The sequence below is a fragment of the Dipodomys merriami genome, unplaced genomic scaffold (assembly GCF_024711535.1).
Source record: "Dipodomys merriami isolate MVZ:Mamm:240054 unplaced genomic scaffold, mDipMer1.0.p SCAF_524, whole genome shotgun sequence".
In the NCBI taxonomy this organism is placed as follows: Eukaryota; Metazoa; Chordata; class Mammalia; order Rodentia; family Heteromyidae; genus Dipodomys; species Dipodomys merriami.
The window spans coordinates 69296-88918 of NW_027206096.1; the positions used below are offsets into that span (position 1 = coordinate 69296).

A 19623-nucleotide genomic window follows, 5' to 3' on the forward strand; every position below is an offset into this window, starting at 1 on the left:
AACAGAGGTAGAGGGACAGGGGAAACCCAGCCTCATCCCTGAGAACAGAGACAGAGGGGCAGGGGGACCCCATCCTAATGTCACACAGAGATAGAAGTGGGGGGGGGGACCAATCCTTAGCCCTGAGAAAGAGATACAAGTGTGGAGGGGGTGGAACTCATCATTATCCCTGAAACAGAAATGGAAGAGTGGGGGCTGGGGGGACGACCTGTCCTCATCTCTGAGAACAGGGATGGCAGTGTAGCACTAGGCATCCCATTAAACGAGACACTGCTCAGGAGTGGGAGGTAAAAACTGTGGCCAAACAGCAGGAGCTCTAGGACACCTGACACAGTCAAGCACTTTGCCCCTTCTTTCCTTCAGTGATGAATACTGAGAACACAACTCCTAGTACTGTATCATACCCAGAAAACAAATTAAGCAAGTTATGACTGCTACGGCGTAATTTGAAGGCTCAAGCAACATGTATCTCAAAGATCAGCAAGAGAGAAAGAAGTGGAGAGGAAGAACACTCTAGACTGAAGGCAGAGAGGGGAAAGCCTGTTGAAGGAGGAGACAGAATGCTCTCCAGCTGGGCCATGAGAACGAGGAAGAGAGGTTGGCAGAGGACGAAGAAAGCAGACTTCACCCTACACTGACTATTTGGTCAAATACTTACTGAGTACCCTCCACGTGCCAGGCACTCTGCTGTCCCCTTGAGATGGAAAAGTAAGCCAGGAGAAGGGCACAGTGTTACATACGGGTACCCCGGTGACTTGGGAGGTAGAGGGAGGAGGACTGCAGGCACAGGTTGGGGGGGGGGGTCGGGGGGAGAGTTGGAGGGGGAGATTTTAGGGGGAAATACACTTGATGGCTAGTCTCATCATACATTAATGAAAGCATTCCAACACATAGGGATTATTCTCATAACCAGATCATAGTTTTATGACACATTCATTCTAAATCATATATACTAGGTAAATGCTAGATATAAAAAAGAATGTAAAGTCAGGCGTGTAATACATAACTATAATCCCAGCACTCAGGAGAATGAGGTAGGATCATAAGTTTAAGGCTAGACTGAGCCAGCCATTAGAAAGACTGCTTCAAAAGAACAAAGAACCAAGGAGGGGAAGGCGCCGGGTCTCCTCTCCTGCCCTCACGCGGCCATCCTCCTCACCATCCTTCCATTCCCGCTATCTAGCAAGCTGACTGTACCATGCACGGTATCCATGCTACCTCTTCAGCTAGCTAGGGCCTTTGACTCAAATTCACACACCATATTGTCCAGGAAGGTCTTGCTGCTAGGTGGGTTACTCCTACAAACTCGCCACTCACCAGAGCTCCTGGCACATGACATTAAAACAGACTTCAGGGCTGGGAAGGTGGCTTGGTGGTAGAGTGCTTGCCTAGCATACATGAAGGCATGCGTTCAATTCCTCAGTACCACATACACAGAAAAGGTCAGACGTGGTGCTGTGGTTCAAGTGGTAGAGCTCTAGCTTTGAGCAAAAGAAGCCCAGGGGCAGTGCCCAGACCCTGAGTTCAGGCCCTAGGACCGGGGAAGGGGAGACATCATACACTTTCCACCAGCCCAAGTCCTTGAGGAAAGAAGCTGCAGGACAGGGTCCAGAACAAAGTGGAAGTTTGGTCAAAAAAATAAAATTAATATAAGCATGAGTCAAGAAACCAATAAACAGTCCTTATAGGACTCCTTTCTGCCACAAAACCAGGAAGTGACCTTGCATTAGATTGAGGCTGACAAGTGCAGTTCAGAAAATCAACCTCAACTCTTCTCTTCACCTTGATGGAGTGCACCTGTCCCCCACTATGCCTTATGCAAAACCTGCTTGTCTGAAGCCTGAGCAAATCTGGTTGTCAGACAAACCCCATGGTCAGTCCCTCTCCCCAGCATCAGATGTCCTGTGAGTGACTAAAGTCAAAGAAACTGACAGGATGGCATCAGATGGAACTGACCCCAGGGCACAGCAGAGGGGAAAGTGTCTAGTGACAGATGGATAAACGGGAGGCTCCCTTCAGGTCCTGAGCTGACACAAGCAAGCGCCACTTCAGAGAGAGAACCAGGACAAACACATTTTGGGCCCAGCACTTCATGGGCCCCAGAAGGCCTGCAGCTGCTGTCCAGAATGCATGACACATGGCGGGGGTAGAAGGAGGGAGGGAGGGAGGGAGGGAGGGAGGGAGTATATGAATGACAGTCAATGAATATAAACTGAATATAAACTTGGAGACAGTTCTAAAACAGATGTTGTCAAAACCTGAAGGAGAGCAACTTACTTTTTCTCATCCTACCTCTCCAGAAAGATTCTCATGTCTGCTGATATCTATTATTTCTTTATTTCACACAAGATAAAGGACAAACTACCTGTGATAAATTATGTGGATGAGTTTAAGGCAAATGAAACAAAGCTACTGAAAGAGATGCTGATTGAAGTCACCATCATCTGGCGGCAGGGCCTGGCTGGAACTGTCCATTCATAAAGCCAGGCACCAGTCCTCTGAAGTGGTAAGGCCTTCAGCAGATGCCAAGCCAGCAATCTCTCCCTTCCCCAGATTCTGTGGGGAGGCAGAAAGCAATAAGGTGATACTACTATCCAGAGAAACAAAGCAGAGAAAAGGGAGAAAGTCAGTACTGAGAACAAGGAAGTTGGAGCTGGGAAGGTGGCTCATTGGTAGAGTGCTTGCCTTGCATGCATGAGACCCTGGGTTCGATTCCTCAGTACCACATGAGCAGAAAAAGCCAGAAGTGGCGCTGTGGCTCAAGCGGTAGAGCACTAGTCTTGAGCTGAAGAGCTGAGGGACAGTGCCCAGGCTCAGAATTCGGGCCCCACAACCAACAGATTGTATGGATGTAAGGGGAAAATTCACTCATAAATATCACACATTGTGGGGTTGCAACAATTCCACTGTGGCTTGTCAAGTGTTGCCATGCAAAGAAAATGTACAATCAGCCAGTACTATCTCCTACAGAATCTGAATCAATGGTCCTCTAGGCATCTATTTAATCATCTCCAAGATCATGCACAATATTTCACACACCACATTATCAAACATTCTCACCATAACTAATGGTGTTCTTCCTTGAGACAAACATATGCACTTTCACATTTCAACTAATGGCAGCAAATTCTACCTCAGTAGTCCAAAGACAGAGCAAACCTGCTCAACACTCAAGTGTTGAAAGGGAGTGATCACAGTTCCCCTTTGATATGGAAGCTTCCTTCCTTTCAGAGTCAAGATTCTTTCTGACCCTTTATTCTTTTAATACTGAAAACGGTGGTTGGTTATGAACACCCATGTATTTGCTTAAATGAGAAAATATACAAAATCCTTAAACCAACTTTAAAAACTTTTAATTTGAAGATTGATCTTCCTTATTGAATTAACCTTTATAAAGTTTATCTTACGGGGCTGGAAATGCGGCTTAGTGGTAGAGTGCCTGCCTAGCATGCATGAAGCCCTGGGTTCGATTCCTCAGTATCACATAAACAGAAAAAGCCAGAAGTGGAGCTGTGGCTCAAGTGGCAGAGTGCTAGCCTTGAGCCAAAGAAGCTCAGGGACAGTGCCCAGGCCCTGAGAGTTCAAGCCACAGGACTGGGGAAAAAAAAGTTTACCTTATTTTTAGCAGCTTTATATAAGGCATAAATTTACATGTTGTAGAATTCACCTAGTTTAAGTTCACAATCCAGTGATCTTAGTTCATTGCCAGTATCAGGCTCCAGGTTTAGAATCCTTCCATTATTCCCCCAAATTCCCTCATTCCTATGTGCAGTCAGTCCTCATTCCTATCTCCAGCCCAGCACCCAGCAATCTCTGGTCTACTATCACTCACTTTCCTTTTATAGAAATTTCATATAAATGGGACCACACACACTGCAGTATTTTGTGTCTGGCTTCTTTCATTTCACATGTAGTTTATGAGATTCATTCATGTTGTAACATATTCCTAGTTCAGTAATACTCCATACCGAGGATGTGCCCAAGTTTATAGAAGCTCATAGCCACAGGTTGTTACACTCTGTGGTAGTATAAATAGCACTGGTATGGAATGGACTTTCATCACTTCTGGAACACTGTTACTAGACTACAGGTCAGGATGTGTTTAATTATTTAAGACTAACCATACCCAGCTTCCCCTGGGGTGCCCCATTCACATTTCCTCCTGTAGTCCTAGCTACTCAGGAGGCTAAGATCCGAGGATCACAGTTCAAAGACAGCCTAGGCAGATTATCTACAATAACCACAAAAAGCTGGATGTGGAGCTATGGTTCAAGTGGTTCAGGGACAGTGCCTGAGTCCCAGGTTCAAGCCCCAAGACTGGCACAAAAATAATTATAATAATGTCTATCTCTTTACCTCAATAATAATATCTCTATCCCAAAATAATTATAATCATCATATTATTTGGCTTCTAATTATAAGTTACCACTATTATCATTCAGTTCTCTAGTTATACTAACCACTGAATGTGGATAACACTGTCCAGTAGGCTAGGGACACTGATGGAACAAAAGTGAGAAAGAAGGAAGTCAGAAGCACAAGCTCTCTCCATTCTCCCGAGTGAGCACATCTAATGCTATCACCTATGGGCATCACAGTCCAGCTTCTTCAGTCAACACAGACTCTCAACAGTGATTCTCCAGGCAACTTCCAGCTCTGCAACTTTGGACAAAGGCTGTATCAATGGGTCCTCCTTGTTCTGAAGCTTCTAGCTTCTTAGACTAAGAAGATACGAGGATTCCCTGTTTCTCCAGCATGCAGACAGTCACTGAAGGACTATCCTGCCTCCAACAGTATAAGCCACTCTATTAATCCTTCTTATGACCCACATGTGCCTCTGTTCCTCTAGGGAAGCCCAACTAACATGAAAGCACATCACCACAGAGGAGGTGGCCAATAATATCAAAAGACAGAAGACACAAATAAAGACACAAAAGTGAGAAAGGAGGAAGTCAGAAGCACAAGCTCGCTCCATTCTCCCGAGTGAGCACATCTAATGCTATCACCTATGCACATCACAGTCCAGCTTCTAGTAATGGATCTGATTCCTTATGTAAAACTCTTATAGCCATGTGTTTCAGAATTCAGAAATAATGTTTTATCAAGTATCACATGTCAGTAATATTTAGAATGCTGTACAGTCTGTCCTTGAGTTTCAAGCAAGTATCTTTTTTTATAACCCTGCTCCCAAATTTACATGTCCAGACCAGAGCTACCTATTTCCTACCACCTGTCTAACTAGGTATCAGCTTCTATTATGCAACTCACAGCTACCTTAAAGTCAACATTCATTTACTCAGAAAATTACTGTGTTAGGGACTGAATACCCACCTAAAATGCTCTATTTGCTCAACAAATTTCTTACCTCAGGAAACAGGGCTGTGTCTCCTTCACTGTTCAAGTGGAGAACCTGGTATATCCTCGACACTTTCCTGTGCTGCCTATCTAAACCTCTCTCCAGTATATTCACTTCAGTCCATATCTCCACTGATATTATCTATGGACTAAGCCTGGAGTTATTAATTAGAAGCAATCCTGCGCTCAAGTGACATCTAAAACCATCTAGAAACACTTCTGGTTGTCACAATTCAGGGGAGCTGTAGATGCTAGAACATCCAATGGGTAGAAACCAGGAACGCTACTAAATATCCCATAATATCCAATCAGTCCTGAACATCAAAGAATATCCATCCTAAAATGTCAGCAGTACTGTGATTGAAAAGCTTAAGTAAGCAGAGGAATGATGTATACCAATAGTGTTTATATTAATGGCAGTTCCTTGAGAAACTATTATAACCCATAACTATCTTCGAGTGTAATAAGTAATGCTCTATTAAAATGCAATGCACATGTACATGTGAACAAGCTGAACACTCACTTGTGCATGCTCTCCACTCCTATCACAATCATGATGCAGTAGGAAATCCCACTTTGTACAAGAAAATGTAAGGCATACCTAGAAAAGGCAAGAAGAGTATGGTAAGAAGAAGTCACAAATATCAGGTTCCAATAATATAAGATAAAAAGTATTTAGTATTAGCCAAAACATTCCTATATTCAAAAGCAGGGAACACCTGGAGAAGGCGTCTCATACCACAGGCCCTAAGAGCTAGACAAATAAAACCAACCCCAAGCTGTGCCCAGGGAATCCACATCACCTAGCAACACAAAAGCAGTGTGGGATTATGTGGTTCAAGGATTACAGCTTTCTTCATAACTCAAGAAACAATTACTTAGAAAAAAAGTAAGAAACATGGATTTCAGAAAAGCTCTGACAGAATACCTGCTATTTCTCCAAACTTTTCCTATATGTGCTTTATAATCTGCTTTTATATTCTGAGCATTACTCATAAAACAACAAAAAGAACTAAATATTACAATTTTCTAAGAAATATTCAAATCTATCCTCAAACTATAACATAAATCTAGTTATTTCTTAACTTTCTGTATTGTAGATCCATAACAACATTCTAACTTATGACAGTACTTTCTAATATTTTGGTATAGAAATCAAACATTAAATACTTCACAAAATTTAGGCAAAGTACAATTTGAATCTCAGGGACTAAAATCAATCTGAATTATCACTGCAATTATAATTGGGGGTGGGGGGAGATATATGCTCTCAATTTTCTTTCTAACTTTGATGGCACAGTTTATGATAACAATTTCAAATCATTATACACAGTTTATTAATAAGGGTCTTAACCTATAGTTAAAATAACTTTTTAACTTACTCATTATGGAATAACCAGCACCTCCAGGTTTAACAAACCCCAGTTGTTTAAATTTGACATTATAAATAAGCTGTATTTTTATACTCCAGACATATCATAAATAAGGAGTAATACACTCCAAAGCAGATTCACAGGAGAAATCTGCTTCACTATTAGACAGAGAAGTTTGTCTGTACTACACACACACACACACACACACACACACACACACACACACACACACACAGAGAGAGAGAGAGAGAGAGAGAGAGAGAGAGAGAGAGAGAGAGAGAGAGAAAACCACACTTAACTACAGTGCTGCTATTATCAGAGGGCTAGGAGGACGCAGAAAACCTTATACACGCACAAACGGAAACAGAAAGATGCTTTTAAAACAAATTCCTCCCGATTAAAATACTTTTGAAAATTACCTCCTCTTCACTGCTCTAACACTAACAATTCACTGAACACATGTGAACATGGAAAGGGGGACTGATAGATATTTCTTTAAGGACTCTGAAAATGGGTTAGAACTCATAAAAGTTACTTATCTTACAAAATGAAAATATGATTGAGTGCTGGGGAATTTTTCCTTCAGGATGAATAAAATGCCACTATAAGCAAAGGACTATAAGCCAAGGACCAGGACCACTCTGCTTTTTTTTTTTTTTTTTGGTCGGCCGTGGGGCTTGAACTCTGGGCCTGGGCGCTGTCCCTCAGCTCTTCAGCTCAAGGCGAGCGCTCTACCACTTGAGCTACAGCACCACTTCCCAGGACCACTCTGAAGCTGCAGTTTGCTTCTCCAGCAAGCAGCACTGCCTCGGAGGGCGTGCCTGGCCATCTTCCGGAGGCAGGGCAACATTCAGGCAGCTGGCTGTCAGATAAGCCTCTGCCCCTGTGATAATGCAAGTTTATCAGTACTGACCTGCTCTGCAGTCAGCTCTGTTTTGTTGACCTCCACAACAAGCATCAAGTTACTTTTCTATTCAGTTACAGCACTGAGCTTTCAACTTTCTTGTACTAAGCTACTCAGCCTGTCCTAATTAGAAATATGGACAGCATAAATACATAATAGCCATTGAAACTGTTTCAGGGTTATGAGAAAACTCATGAAAAATGTTCACTGGGCTGTTTGTCACAGAAAGCACCCAACTATTAAGTACTATTAAAGTAAATCTTAAACAGGCTTTTAAGATACATTCTATCTAACCCACACTGTTTCACAGTTGCTAAGGTCACATCCTGAGTGACATAAAAACTCCAGCTGTTTCTGGCCAATGTATCACTGGCCAGTTCTTCAAGGGGTGGGATATGGTAAAATGTATATCACAATCTTCCAAACTGCTTAAGACTTAAAAAATAAAAATGCTTGTCCCAAAAGGTCATTTTTTTAGATAATACATTTTATTTATGCTGTATTTTAAGTCACACTACAGATAGATATAAAATGTATTTCTAGCAAAATAATGCACAAGTTTTTAAAAGTTCAAAAGCTCCTACTGATTGTTCAACCAATCTCTAATGAATATTTGCATTTTTCTGTTTTGTTTTTGGCAGGGCTGGGGGTCAAACCCAAGGTCTACTACATGTCAGTCAAGCACTGTACTGCTGAGCTACACCCCTTACTAGTGAATGAGTGTTTTCTGAAAAATTACTCGACTGGACAGTACATGGAACAGTCTCTATCCTCAGAGAGCCTGCAGTTTAGAAAGAGATGCACTAGCAGTAGCTTCTTCAATACTATATGAAAAACACTGAGCTTCCGTGTAGTGGTTTATGTGAGTGATCACAGCTGCATGGGAGGTGGAGGTCAGGAGTATCCAGGTTTGAGGGCAGCTCCAGCAAAAAGTTGGTAAGACCCCATCTCAGTCAGTAAGTTGGGTAGGGTGGATGTACCTGTGAGGTAGTTACTACTCAAGAGGCTGTAGGTAAGAGGATCATGATCTGAATCCAGTCCCAGGCAAACACTCAAAACTGTCCCTGAAAAATGACTCAAGCAAAAAAGAGCTGTCTTTGGCTCAAGTGCTACAGCACTTGCCAAGCAAGTATAAAGGCCCCTGATTTCAAGTTCTAATACTTCCAAAAAGAAAAAAAGAAAGATTGGATAAACACAAAAATATCCAATCTGAAGACAGGTGCCAGTGACACACACCTGCAATCATAAATACTCACAAGGCTCAGGTCTGGAGGACAGTGGTTCAAGGCCAGCTAGGACAGAGTAGTCAACTAGACTCCATTTCTAAAATAACTAGCGAAAGCCCAGGTTGGAGGTGTGGAACAAAGGTAGATTGCAGGCTGAGCAAGCAAGCTCAGCAGACACAAGGCTTTTACTTCAGATTCCACTTCAACCTGGATCACCAACCAGAGGATGGCAATGGCTTAAGCATCTCTGACCCACAAATCCACCCCAGATGTTTTGGATTTTGGAGAATTCTTGATTGCAGGTTTATGAAAAAGAAATACAGAACCAGTAAGATCTATGCAAATACTCCAAAGTTTGAAACATTCCAAAATCTGAAACACTTTTGGTCCCAAAACTGTAACAGACAGCTGGGCCTGAATAACAGTCCCTGCTGAGGATGACTAGTTTCTATGCCATGCTTTCTGTAGTGTGAGGGCTTCTAGTCCTCACAATAATTCTGGTTCCATGTTACAGATGAGGAAGGTAAATTCCAGAGGTTAAATTATAATTCAAAGTCACATAGCTGTCAGAGCAAGGGACCTGGACCCAATCCACCTCTTTCTGACTTCTAAGTCTATGTTTTATTTCATTACCCTATGTTCTTATCAAAGGCATTTCAGTGAGTAATATAAATTTAAATTGGTTTTCAGTTCAAAGTAACTGGTATCTGGGCACTGGTGGCTCATGTCTATAATCCTAACTACTCGGGAGGTTGAGATCTAAGGATCCTGGTTTGAAGCCACCCCAGGCAAAAAAGGCCGTAAGTCTCTTAACTCCAATTACCCACCTGAAAAAAAATTGGATATGGAACTGTGGCTCAAAGTGGTAGAACAACAGCCTTAAACAAAAAAGCTGAGGGGAGGCACCCATGGGCAACAACAACAAAAAAAGTAACTTGTATTGCCAGTTACTAGTAGCTCTTTCTGTAATCTTAGCTACTCAGGAAGCTGAGATCTGAGGATCATGGTTCAAAGCCAGCCCAGCAGGAAAGTCCATGAGACTCTTATCTCCAATTAATTACCAAAAAGCCAGATTTGGAACTATAGCTCAAGGGGTAGAACATTAGCCTTGAGGACAAAAGCCAAGGGACAGCACCCAGACCCAGAGTTCAAGCCCTAGGACCAGCAAAAAGAAAAAAAAAATGCTACTACACAACTTGAAATATTTAAGACTACTCAACATTACTGTTGGATGCCACATTACAGGCATCTAAGAAGGTTTTATGAGAAAGAACTGCTCACTAAAGGATAACTAGTAAAGAAAACCATCCTCACCTCTGAGGGGCTCTCTCCTTTTCCACAGTCCACAAAGTGAAGTAGGACTGCTAGCCAATCTGAACACAAGCCTTCTCCACCCCTTAGAAAAACATGCTACAAACACATGCTCAATAGCAAAGTTGTTTATTAGAGAATGTGTAGACTGAGACAGATATGCTTTAAAATGAAGCCAGAAAAAGGACAAAATAAGAATGATATAGTAACAGTTATTGTTGAAGCTGGATAACAGGCTATGAAGGTTCATCATATCATTCTCTGTACTTTTGTGTTTGAAAAAAATATCTACTACCCCAGACATGTTTTAATAGAAAGCTAAAAAAAAAACAACTCACTAATGACATAAACTTGATGTGGTCAAGAATATGACAAAGACTACACTCAGGTTTGTCAAACCTCACCACCACACACTCCTACCAGTGGCAATCTATACCTGACAAGAATGCTGGTAACAATGCAGTAGACACATAATAAATTATCCTCAACTGATTATTTATTTGGCGTAAATTAATTATACTGGAGGGGATTTCATTGTTGTATCGCCACACATGCTTACATCATATTCTAATCAATCTCACCCCTTCTATCACTCTGACTCTTCTCCTGTCCCCAATATTTCATTTTCATCGATGCAAATAGTCAGTTTCCACAGTATTCACCCTCCTTTATCCTCCCCACTAGACCAACCCCCTCTTGCTGGTCCCCACCTATCTACAGAATCTATCTTAATTGATTTTTCATGACTATCCAGGAAACATTTTCAATTTCCAGAGGCAAAAAGTAGATTAAAAACCACTAATGCTACCCAGTCCTCATAAGAACTAAAACTATTAACCTAGGACCCACACAGAGATTCTATTACTCTATAACAGAAACTACCAAAGCACAGACCAAGCAAGTGCATTTAACTCTCTCATGTCAAACATCAGCCCACAGGACAGGCCAAAGAGTCCTCACAAACACTGCAGCACACGGACAAAGGAAAACTCAGAAGTCACAAAGAGCCCTTCCACTGAATTTATGTTCATTTGCCAAGAGTGTGCTCCTTCCTGTCCGGCCTCCTTCTATCAGACACCACCACAGCTACCTAACAGGAAGGTCAGTATTTCTTTTTCTTTTCTTTTCTTTTCTTTTTTTTTTTTTTTTTTTTTTTGGTTGGTTGTGGGGCCTGAACTCTGGGCCTGGGTGCTGTCCCTCAGCACTTCACCTCAAGGCTAGCGCTCTACCACTTGAGCCACAGAGCCACTTCCAGACTTTTCTGCTTATGTGGTACTGAGGAATCGAACCCAGGGCCTCATGCATACAAGGCAAGCACTCTACCACTGAGACACCTTCCCAACCCCAGAAGGTCAGTATTTTTATCCTGTCAGCCTGATGAGGAAGAGGCTGAGGGAATGACATGCAATCTCATGGGAAGATCACAAGTAAAAGTGTTCCTCTTAACTAATTTTTCTCAAAAACAAATTTTCTTTTTGCAAAGAAATGGTAGAATATAAAAACTGAGTTTACCACATTCTTAAAAGCCAATTGCAGACCAAAACACTTTAATTATTAGTTGCTTATTTTAATACTAAAGAACAATTCAAGAAAGTACAATTATATGATTGATACTAAAATAACCAGGGAATAGAACAAAAAGATATTTAAAATTTTTTTTTCTCAGGGGCTGGGAAGGTGGCTCAGTGGTAGAGCGCTTGCCTTGCATGCATAAGGCCCTGGGTTCGATTCCTCAGCACCACATAAGCAAAAAGAAAAAAAAAGCTGGAAGTGGCGCTGTGGCTCAAGTGGTAGAGTGCTAGCCTTGAGCTGAAGAGCTGAGGGACAGCGCCCAGGCCCCGAGTTCAGGCCCCACGACCGGACCCAAAAAAAAAAAATTTTTTTTTCCTCAAAAGAAAGCCAATTGCAGCTGGGTGCTGGTGGCTCACACTATCCCATCCTAGCTACTCAGGAGGCTGAGATCTGAGGATCACAGTCAGAAGCCAGACTGGGCAGAAAAGTCTATGAGTCTCTAATCTCCAATTAACCATTAAAAAAGCTAGAAGAGGAGCTGTGGTTAACATGGTAGAGTACTAACCTTGGGTGAAAAATCTAAGACACAGTGTCTAGGCCCTGAATTGAAGCCCCAGTATTAGCACATGCACACACATGCATAAATGCCTGCGTGCGCGCACATGCGCGCGCGCATATACACACACACACACACACACACACACACACACAGAGCCAATTGTATAAAAAAAACTAATAATCTGGCAAACATGCAACCAATGTCTGTTTTTGTTATTGGTTAACAAAAACACTTAAAATGGGGTTTGTCATGCTAGAAAAAATGCAGAATAGATGAAAAGAATTATGCATGACAGATTAAAACATATTTACATATCCTTTTTAACTGCCCTCTTCATAAATTATAAATAGTAAATTCCTCTCCAAGAACAAACTAAAGACAGAGCTCATTCCTCTTCTCTTGTTCTTGTATTTAAAAATTAAAGTTAGCCATGAGAGACTACCTTATAAGAATAAAACCCTATATTTGTTTTTTCTACACTCTCAGTTCTCAAATCTATCCCAGTAAGTCTTCATTTAAACATGATCAAATAATTACTTACCATCCAAAGCAAAAAAATGCAAGATAAAGGCCCAAAAGGGTAGCAACTATGTGTCTTATAAAAGAACTAGTTTTGCTTGCATGTAGATAAGTTCGAAACCAAATGGCTGCTAACAAGGCAAAGAGTTGGCACACTACAAAGTTGACCTGTAAAGAAAAATTAAAATTTTGTATTAGCAACACACTTAAACTTTTCATTTGCTGTTACATTTAAATTATAAGGACAAAAACACCATGATTACATAAAATCAAGATCTCTAGTATCCCAAAAACAAAGCAACAATAAGCAGCCTTCCCATGGATGAACCTCAAGTTCAAAGTGCTAGACCACTCAAACTACCTCCTGACAGGGCTCAGGTGTGTCCACATGGGGGAAGTGGAGAGAAGCACCTGGACAAAGAACCTGGACAACAGTGGATAACAGAGATGGAAAGCACAGGACACCCTAAGCTTTTAAGGAATAGAGGAACCTATCTGAATGACTCAAGAGCCCTTAGAGCAGTGGAAAAGAAGAGCTCCAAGTGTCTCACAATGCTCTAGTACAGGGTGGAGCTACCCCAGATCTCCCAAAGCTAAGGAAGGTCCCAGGGCCACAGATCTGTGGAGCGCATGGTGTGATCTAACATCACCGCTGTGAACCATGGGCTCCAGAGTTGTAGAGGGATGGTAAGGATGAATGACTACAAAGGAGGCTTCCCTCAGAAAGCAGGGGTGGGTGGGGAGAGAGACCCAGTCGACCAGGGTCATCAGCTGACGCCCTCACCAAGTTACAGGCAGTCTCCACTGGCAGAGTGCACACAACCTGTGGCTGCTCCTTCTCCACAGACATGGCTGACAGCAAGGCTGTCTGTGGAGGCTGAAAGAAAATCTCCATCTCTCTTCTGTGAGGCATAGTCTCACCGAAAGAAGAAAAATGTGTCTGAAAATCTATAAATAAAAGGTACCTTTTCCTAAAGGCACAAACAAGTAGGTTCTTGTCTTGCAGTACAAGGAAAAAAACAGTTGGCCATTGTAGTGTGTTGTCTAAGAGACCACTGTTCTCCGAACCACACTCAGCACAAGCAAAATGACTTTTCGAATACTTTGAGCACTTGTTCTCTCCCCAACGGTTCCCAAGAGATTCTTTTAATTAAGCCAGAAGTAAATAGATCAGGGAAATTTGTATTCTTGACACTAATAGCTATTCACACCTGCATAGTTTCATTTAGTTTAAAAACTTTCAAATGTCTCAATCTGTAAAGCAAAATATGGGAACTCTTGAAAATTTAGTCCCAGAAGTAACCCAGGTTTGGTTCAGAATTGAACAGAAAAGACAAATACACACATAAGAAATTTAATCAACATGAAAAGTTTTCTTTTTAAAAGTTTTCACCAAAATGTTTTAGGAACAGCAGAAGGAAGGAGCCTGAGGGTGATGTTACAGAGTGACATCTTTAACTGCTGACACACTAACTGGGTTCCTGTTCCTGTCCTAGCAAGACTCCAGTACCATCTGACTAGCTTCTCTTTCCCTTCCCCTCTTCATCCTCCGTGCCTCCCATGGCTGTAGATTTATATAATGAAAAGTACAGTGTGATTATTATAGACATAACCTTGGACTAATGTCAGAGAATTTTATTTCTGTAATCACTCATTCTCAATATTGTTGTCTTTCAGGTCAAGAAAATGAAATCAGGCCTCACTCCAGACATGGTATCAAAATCCCTGACACTGAAGTTTGTATTAAAAGAGTGTAGTACAGGTTCTTGTAAAGCTCAAGTCATTGGAACTAGGTTGCTGGAAATTAAGGGGACAGGCATTCTAAGAGGGAGGACTCAGGTGTGAAGACACAGATGAGAACAGCATGGTAGGTGAGGTCAGAGGGGGGAGGTTCACCAGGAGCTTCCTATGTTGTGCAGTTATTTTATAGTGATAAAAAAAAAAAAGCACTGGTATTTGTCAAACAGGAAAATGTTGTGACCACCCTCTCTCTGCAAAAGAAGGAGCAGGAGTAGCATGTGTAGAACAGGAAGCCCGGGGCTGCTGGGAGGAGAGTGGAACAAACCAATCCAAACAGCCACCATGGCTGAGGGAACGGAAAAAGCAGACGACTACGGACGGAGGGCTGCACTGTGAACCATGTAAGGGAAACAAAAACAGTTTAAGGAAAAGTAAATTCTGTCTCAGGTATGCCTGGTGTGGGAGTCTGCAGAAGGCCACGTGTGCACGCTCCAAATGTGGCTCAGAAAAACAGGACTGGAGTTGCAAATCTGGGAATCAGGGACACAGCTTTAAGAAAACCACAGAAAATCAAGACCTGTGATGCTCACACCCACCATCAAGTCAAGTGTCAGGGAGTGAGCAGACCTGGTGGGGAGGTTGGCAGGTGTCTGCTGTTCAAGAATCAATGGTCACTGACAGATGTTATAAGGCACTGAATCAAGCTGCACCTAATATAGTAATTCCAGCCTTATTGGTAACCAATAAGAGTAGTTGAAAACTCCCCAGAGCCAGATTTTATAGACAAGATAACATTCTTGGTATTTAGGGGACCTGACTAAAACCATACAGAGTAAGAATAGCCCACATTTCTCCTTCACTAACTGCCAGGCTAACTGTGGAGACAGGATGGTATTCAGAAAACACAGTGAGTCTCAGTCACAACTAGGAGCTCCAGCTCCAGAAGCTCAGGAAGGACAGTCCCTCCCCTGCCAGAGGGAAGCCCCAAAGGCATCCCTGGAACAGAAGTGGCCTTAGAACTGACCAATAAAGGACAAGAAATGGACAGACAACACAGTGGGAACTCTGGGAAGAAGCAGCAGCACAAGAGAAAGAAAGAAAGAAAGAAAGAAAGAAAGAAAGAAAGAAAGAAAGAAAGAAAGAAAGAAAGAAAGAAAGAAAGAAAGAAAGAAAGAAAGAAAGAAAGAAAGAAAGAAAGAAAGAAAGAAAGAGAAAGAAAGAAAAAGAAAGAAAGAAAGAAAGAAAGAAAGAAAGAAAGAAAGAAAGAAAGAAAGAAAGAAAGAAAGAAAGAAAGAAAGGAAGGAAGGAAGAAAGGAAGGAAGGAAGGAAGGAAGGAAGGAAGGAAGGAAGGAAGGAAGGAAGGAAGGAAGGAAGGAAGGAAGGAAGGAAAGGAAAGAAAGAAAGAAAGAAAGGAAAGAAAGAAAGAAAGGAAAGAAAGAATCAAACAAACAAAAAAACAAACAGGGATGGAGGAAAGGCGGCAGGGAGGAGGAAGAAAAAGAAGAGGAAGCAGCAGTAGCTGGATGCTGGTGGCTCACACCTGTAATCCTAGCTACTCAGGAGGCTGAGATCTGAGGATCATGATTCAAAGCCACCCCAGGCAGTAAAGTCCATGAGACTCTTATCTCCAAATAACGGTGAGAAAACTAGAAGTGGCATGGTGGCTCAAAGTGGTAGAGCACTCACCTTGAGCAAAAGAAGCTCAGGGACTTTGTCCAGGCACTAAGTTCAAGCCACACAACCAACCAAAAAGAACAAAAAGGACTTGTAGACACCCTGATGAAGAAGTCCAGACTGTCTGTTACTTTGCTAGAAAAGACTAGACGACACACATCCAGACATTCAAATAGCTCTTGAGAAAGGTTCAGAATATAAAGCTTTTCCAAATGGAAGCCACATAGTACTTATTCTCTCATGGATAGGGTAGGCTGCAGAAGCACAGAAGCCTGGAGAACAAGCACACAGGTGACTTGTGTCTCCGAAGATGTAACAGGAGATGCTGTCCTGAACATGAACACAGATACCAGTCATGACTACCCGTCATGTGCGGGGTACTTCACACCAACTGTCTCAGTCCTTAGGACAGGAGGCTGCTCCCCCATTTTACTCAACCAACCTAGGCACTAAGACCAAGGTCACATATAGCAAGGGGTGGTAACCAGACTAGAACCCAAACCTTATGGAACCAGCCTCTACTTCCACAGCCCACCTCAGATCAAACGCAAATGCTAAAGGCAAGGTTCTAAAAGAGATTCTGTTACCTGCCAGACACTTCCATCCTATTTCAGAAAAATATCACCATATGCTGCTTCATAGAGCTAATAAAGGCCATCTAAAATATCTTATGTGGAATTAGTGGATATTTGGCTTGCTGCAGGCCAACTTTCTTCTTTGTGGAAATGTGTTTAGACAAAACTATCTTCTTGAAAACACAGTTAGCCCTCCTTATCTGTAGATTCCACACTGAGAGATGCAACCAACAGAAAGATGAATATGTCGAGACTGTTTTCTTATCACTATTCCCTAAACAATATAGCATAACAATGATATGCATATTATTTACATTGTATTATGTATTTAAGTAATTCAAAAGAGGATTTTTAAATGTACAAGAAGGTAACTACGTTATCTGCATGTATTGTTACTTTATATGTAGGACTTAGGCATTCACGGATCTTGGCATCTGAGAAGGGTCCTGGAACCCATTCCCTGCTCCTGGATCCCAGGGGGTGACTGAATCTTACTAAAGTTACCTGGATGTAAGGTGATGTGCCTTCAAATAAATTACCTTTAGTAATTTGGAAGTGGGTTTAGAGAGCAGGAAGAACATAGAAAGACTGACCAAAGATGAAAAAGTTTAGCTACTGCTGAGAGCTGGTGGCTCATGCTTGTAAACCTAGCTTCTCAGGGAGCTGAGATTTAAGGATCATGATTCAAAGTCAGCTTTGGCAGACAAATCTATGAAATTCTTTTCTTCAAGTAACAGAGAAAATGGAGACATGGCTCAAGTGATTAGAGTGTCAGCCTTGAGTAAAAAAGCCAATCAGGGGCTGGGAAGGTGGCTCAGTGCTACAGTGCTTGTCTAGCATGCATGAGGCCCTGGGTTTGATTCCTTAGCACCATGTAAGCAGAAAAGGCCAGAAGTGGTGCTGTGGCTCAAGTGGTAGAGCACTAGCCTTAAGCTAAAGAGCTGAGGGACAGCGCCCAGGCCCAGAATTCAGGGCCCACGACCAACATAAAAAATTTTTTTAGTAATTTTAAAAATTAAAAAAAAAGCCAAGCAGGAGGCCTTAGGTCCAAGCCCCAGTATATTAGCATATGCCTGCGCGCACACACACTCTCACTCATGCTCGAATGCACACACAAATACAATCTTAGCTATTTTGAGATTTACTTATAATCTACCTCATGCTATTCAAAAGAAGACTTTTCATCAGCTGCACATTTTTTGAAAACTTATAAAAGCTAAAACGCAGACAATCATAAAGAAAAGTGGTAAAATTTAAAACTATATAGGGCAAAATGAAAGAGAACGGCAAAAGAACAGTGAAAAGTGGGGGAAATATTTTCAAGACATGATATGAAAGTCACTTAATAAAGAACTTTTACATATCTATGGGAAAACTATGACCTACCCCAAAAGAAAACTGGGCTAAAAGGCACAACAATTTACACATATCTACGTCCAATAAAATCTGAACAATATTCTCTCTCAACCATAAGACGGATAAGCTAATCCTGTCAATAAGAAGCTACTTTTCCCTCTCAGTGGCTGTGCCTTGTGAGAAGTAATGTGTGTTACTTCTGGGCCAGAGCCCTCAGCTGCTAGAATGAGCATCTTCAGGTGTACCTTTTGCCTGCAATGTTCCAGATGTGAGGCGAAACAGTGGCCTCATGAGATTAAACAGTGATTAAGAAAGATCTGGGGGTGGCTTACTGCAGTAAAGCCTATCTTATCCTGACTTGATACAACTAATAATACATATGCATATACATACATGGATAAATATAGCCTAGATAAAAATGTAAGATTGCATGATCTTATGTCCTATAAATAATAATTTAAGAACAGATTTCCTATACAAAACTTAAAATGATGCAACAAAATTTGATAAAAATATTGTGACAATGTAGAAGAAATATATACCCATGAGCTACAAAATGAAAGGTTAGTATTAAAAATGTACTCAAACCTGGCGTGTTGGGGCACACCTGTAATTCCAGCTACTTTGGAGCCTGGGGCAGGAGACTCAAGAGTTTAAGTCTAGACTACATAAGTGAAAGATCCTTTCTATACATATACGAACATATACTAAGAACTTCTAAAACCAATAGAAAAGGGAAAAACATCACGTAAGAAACTAATGTACAAGTCACAAAAGGAACTCCAGTTAAATGATTTTAATGCAGTAAGAAGAATGGTATGGATCTGTATATTATGGTCATTTGGAAAATCAAGATTTATGATTAAAGTAACAAGCATAATCTATAAGACAGAAGGAAAGCCAATGTGTGTATACATACATTCATTTAAAGTGTATTTGATCTGATTATGATGAGCCTGCTACGCAGTGACTACATGCTTGACACTGATACAGTCTCCATTCTATCTAAGAACATACACCAATACGTCTGTCAGCACTCAGCAATCACCTGGTATGTGGCAGGCACAGTGCTATGTGACGGGCTTTCAAGAGAGCTGGGTGATCCACAAAGGCACCATTACTCCAGAGCCCATACTACCCAGCACAGGCTCCTGCTTCCATATGCTCCAGCCCAGAAAATCTAGACATCAACCCATTAGACCTGGCCCCTTTAGGAAGGAAGGAATTGGAGAAAAGACATGGACTTGAACTGTTCCAGTATTTCCAACCCTGTGTATACAATGAAGCCTCCCGTGAGAATCCTTCCTTTCCAGCAGTCTGCCCTGCCAACCCCACAAATGCTAGCCTGAGCGTCTTCACTTTCACCTCTGGCATATTTTACACGGCATTGCTGTGAATATTCAACTTGTTTAAAATGGCTGAAAGTTGACTGAAAGCTGCTGCAATTCTTTCTAACACAGGTGGTAACTGTAATTCTGCCTTATTTACTAACCTGTGCACAGCATTGTTGTGTGAGTAG

The 19623-nt window shown here is 41.7% G+C and overlaps 1 protein-coding gene across 1 annotated transcript in view; it reads right to left on the reverse strand.

The window, feature by feature from the left end:
- Positions 1–19623, reverse strand: part of LOC138811391 (lysophospholipid acyltransferase 2) — a 118556-nt gene that overhangs the window by 69282 nt on the left and 29651 nt on the right. Inside the window, exons 2-3 of the mRNA XM_069999122.1 lie at positions 12782–12927; positions 5879–5956 (exon numbers count right to left, since the gene is read on the reverse strand). Of these exons, the coding sequence (XP_069855223.1) occupies positions 5879–5956; positions 12782–12927 (224 nt within the window). The remainder of the gene's footprint in view (positions 1–5878; positions 5957–12781; positions 12928–19623) is intronic.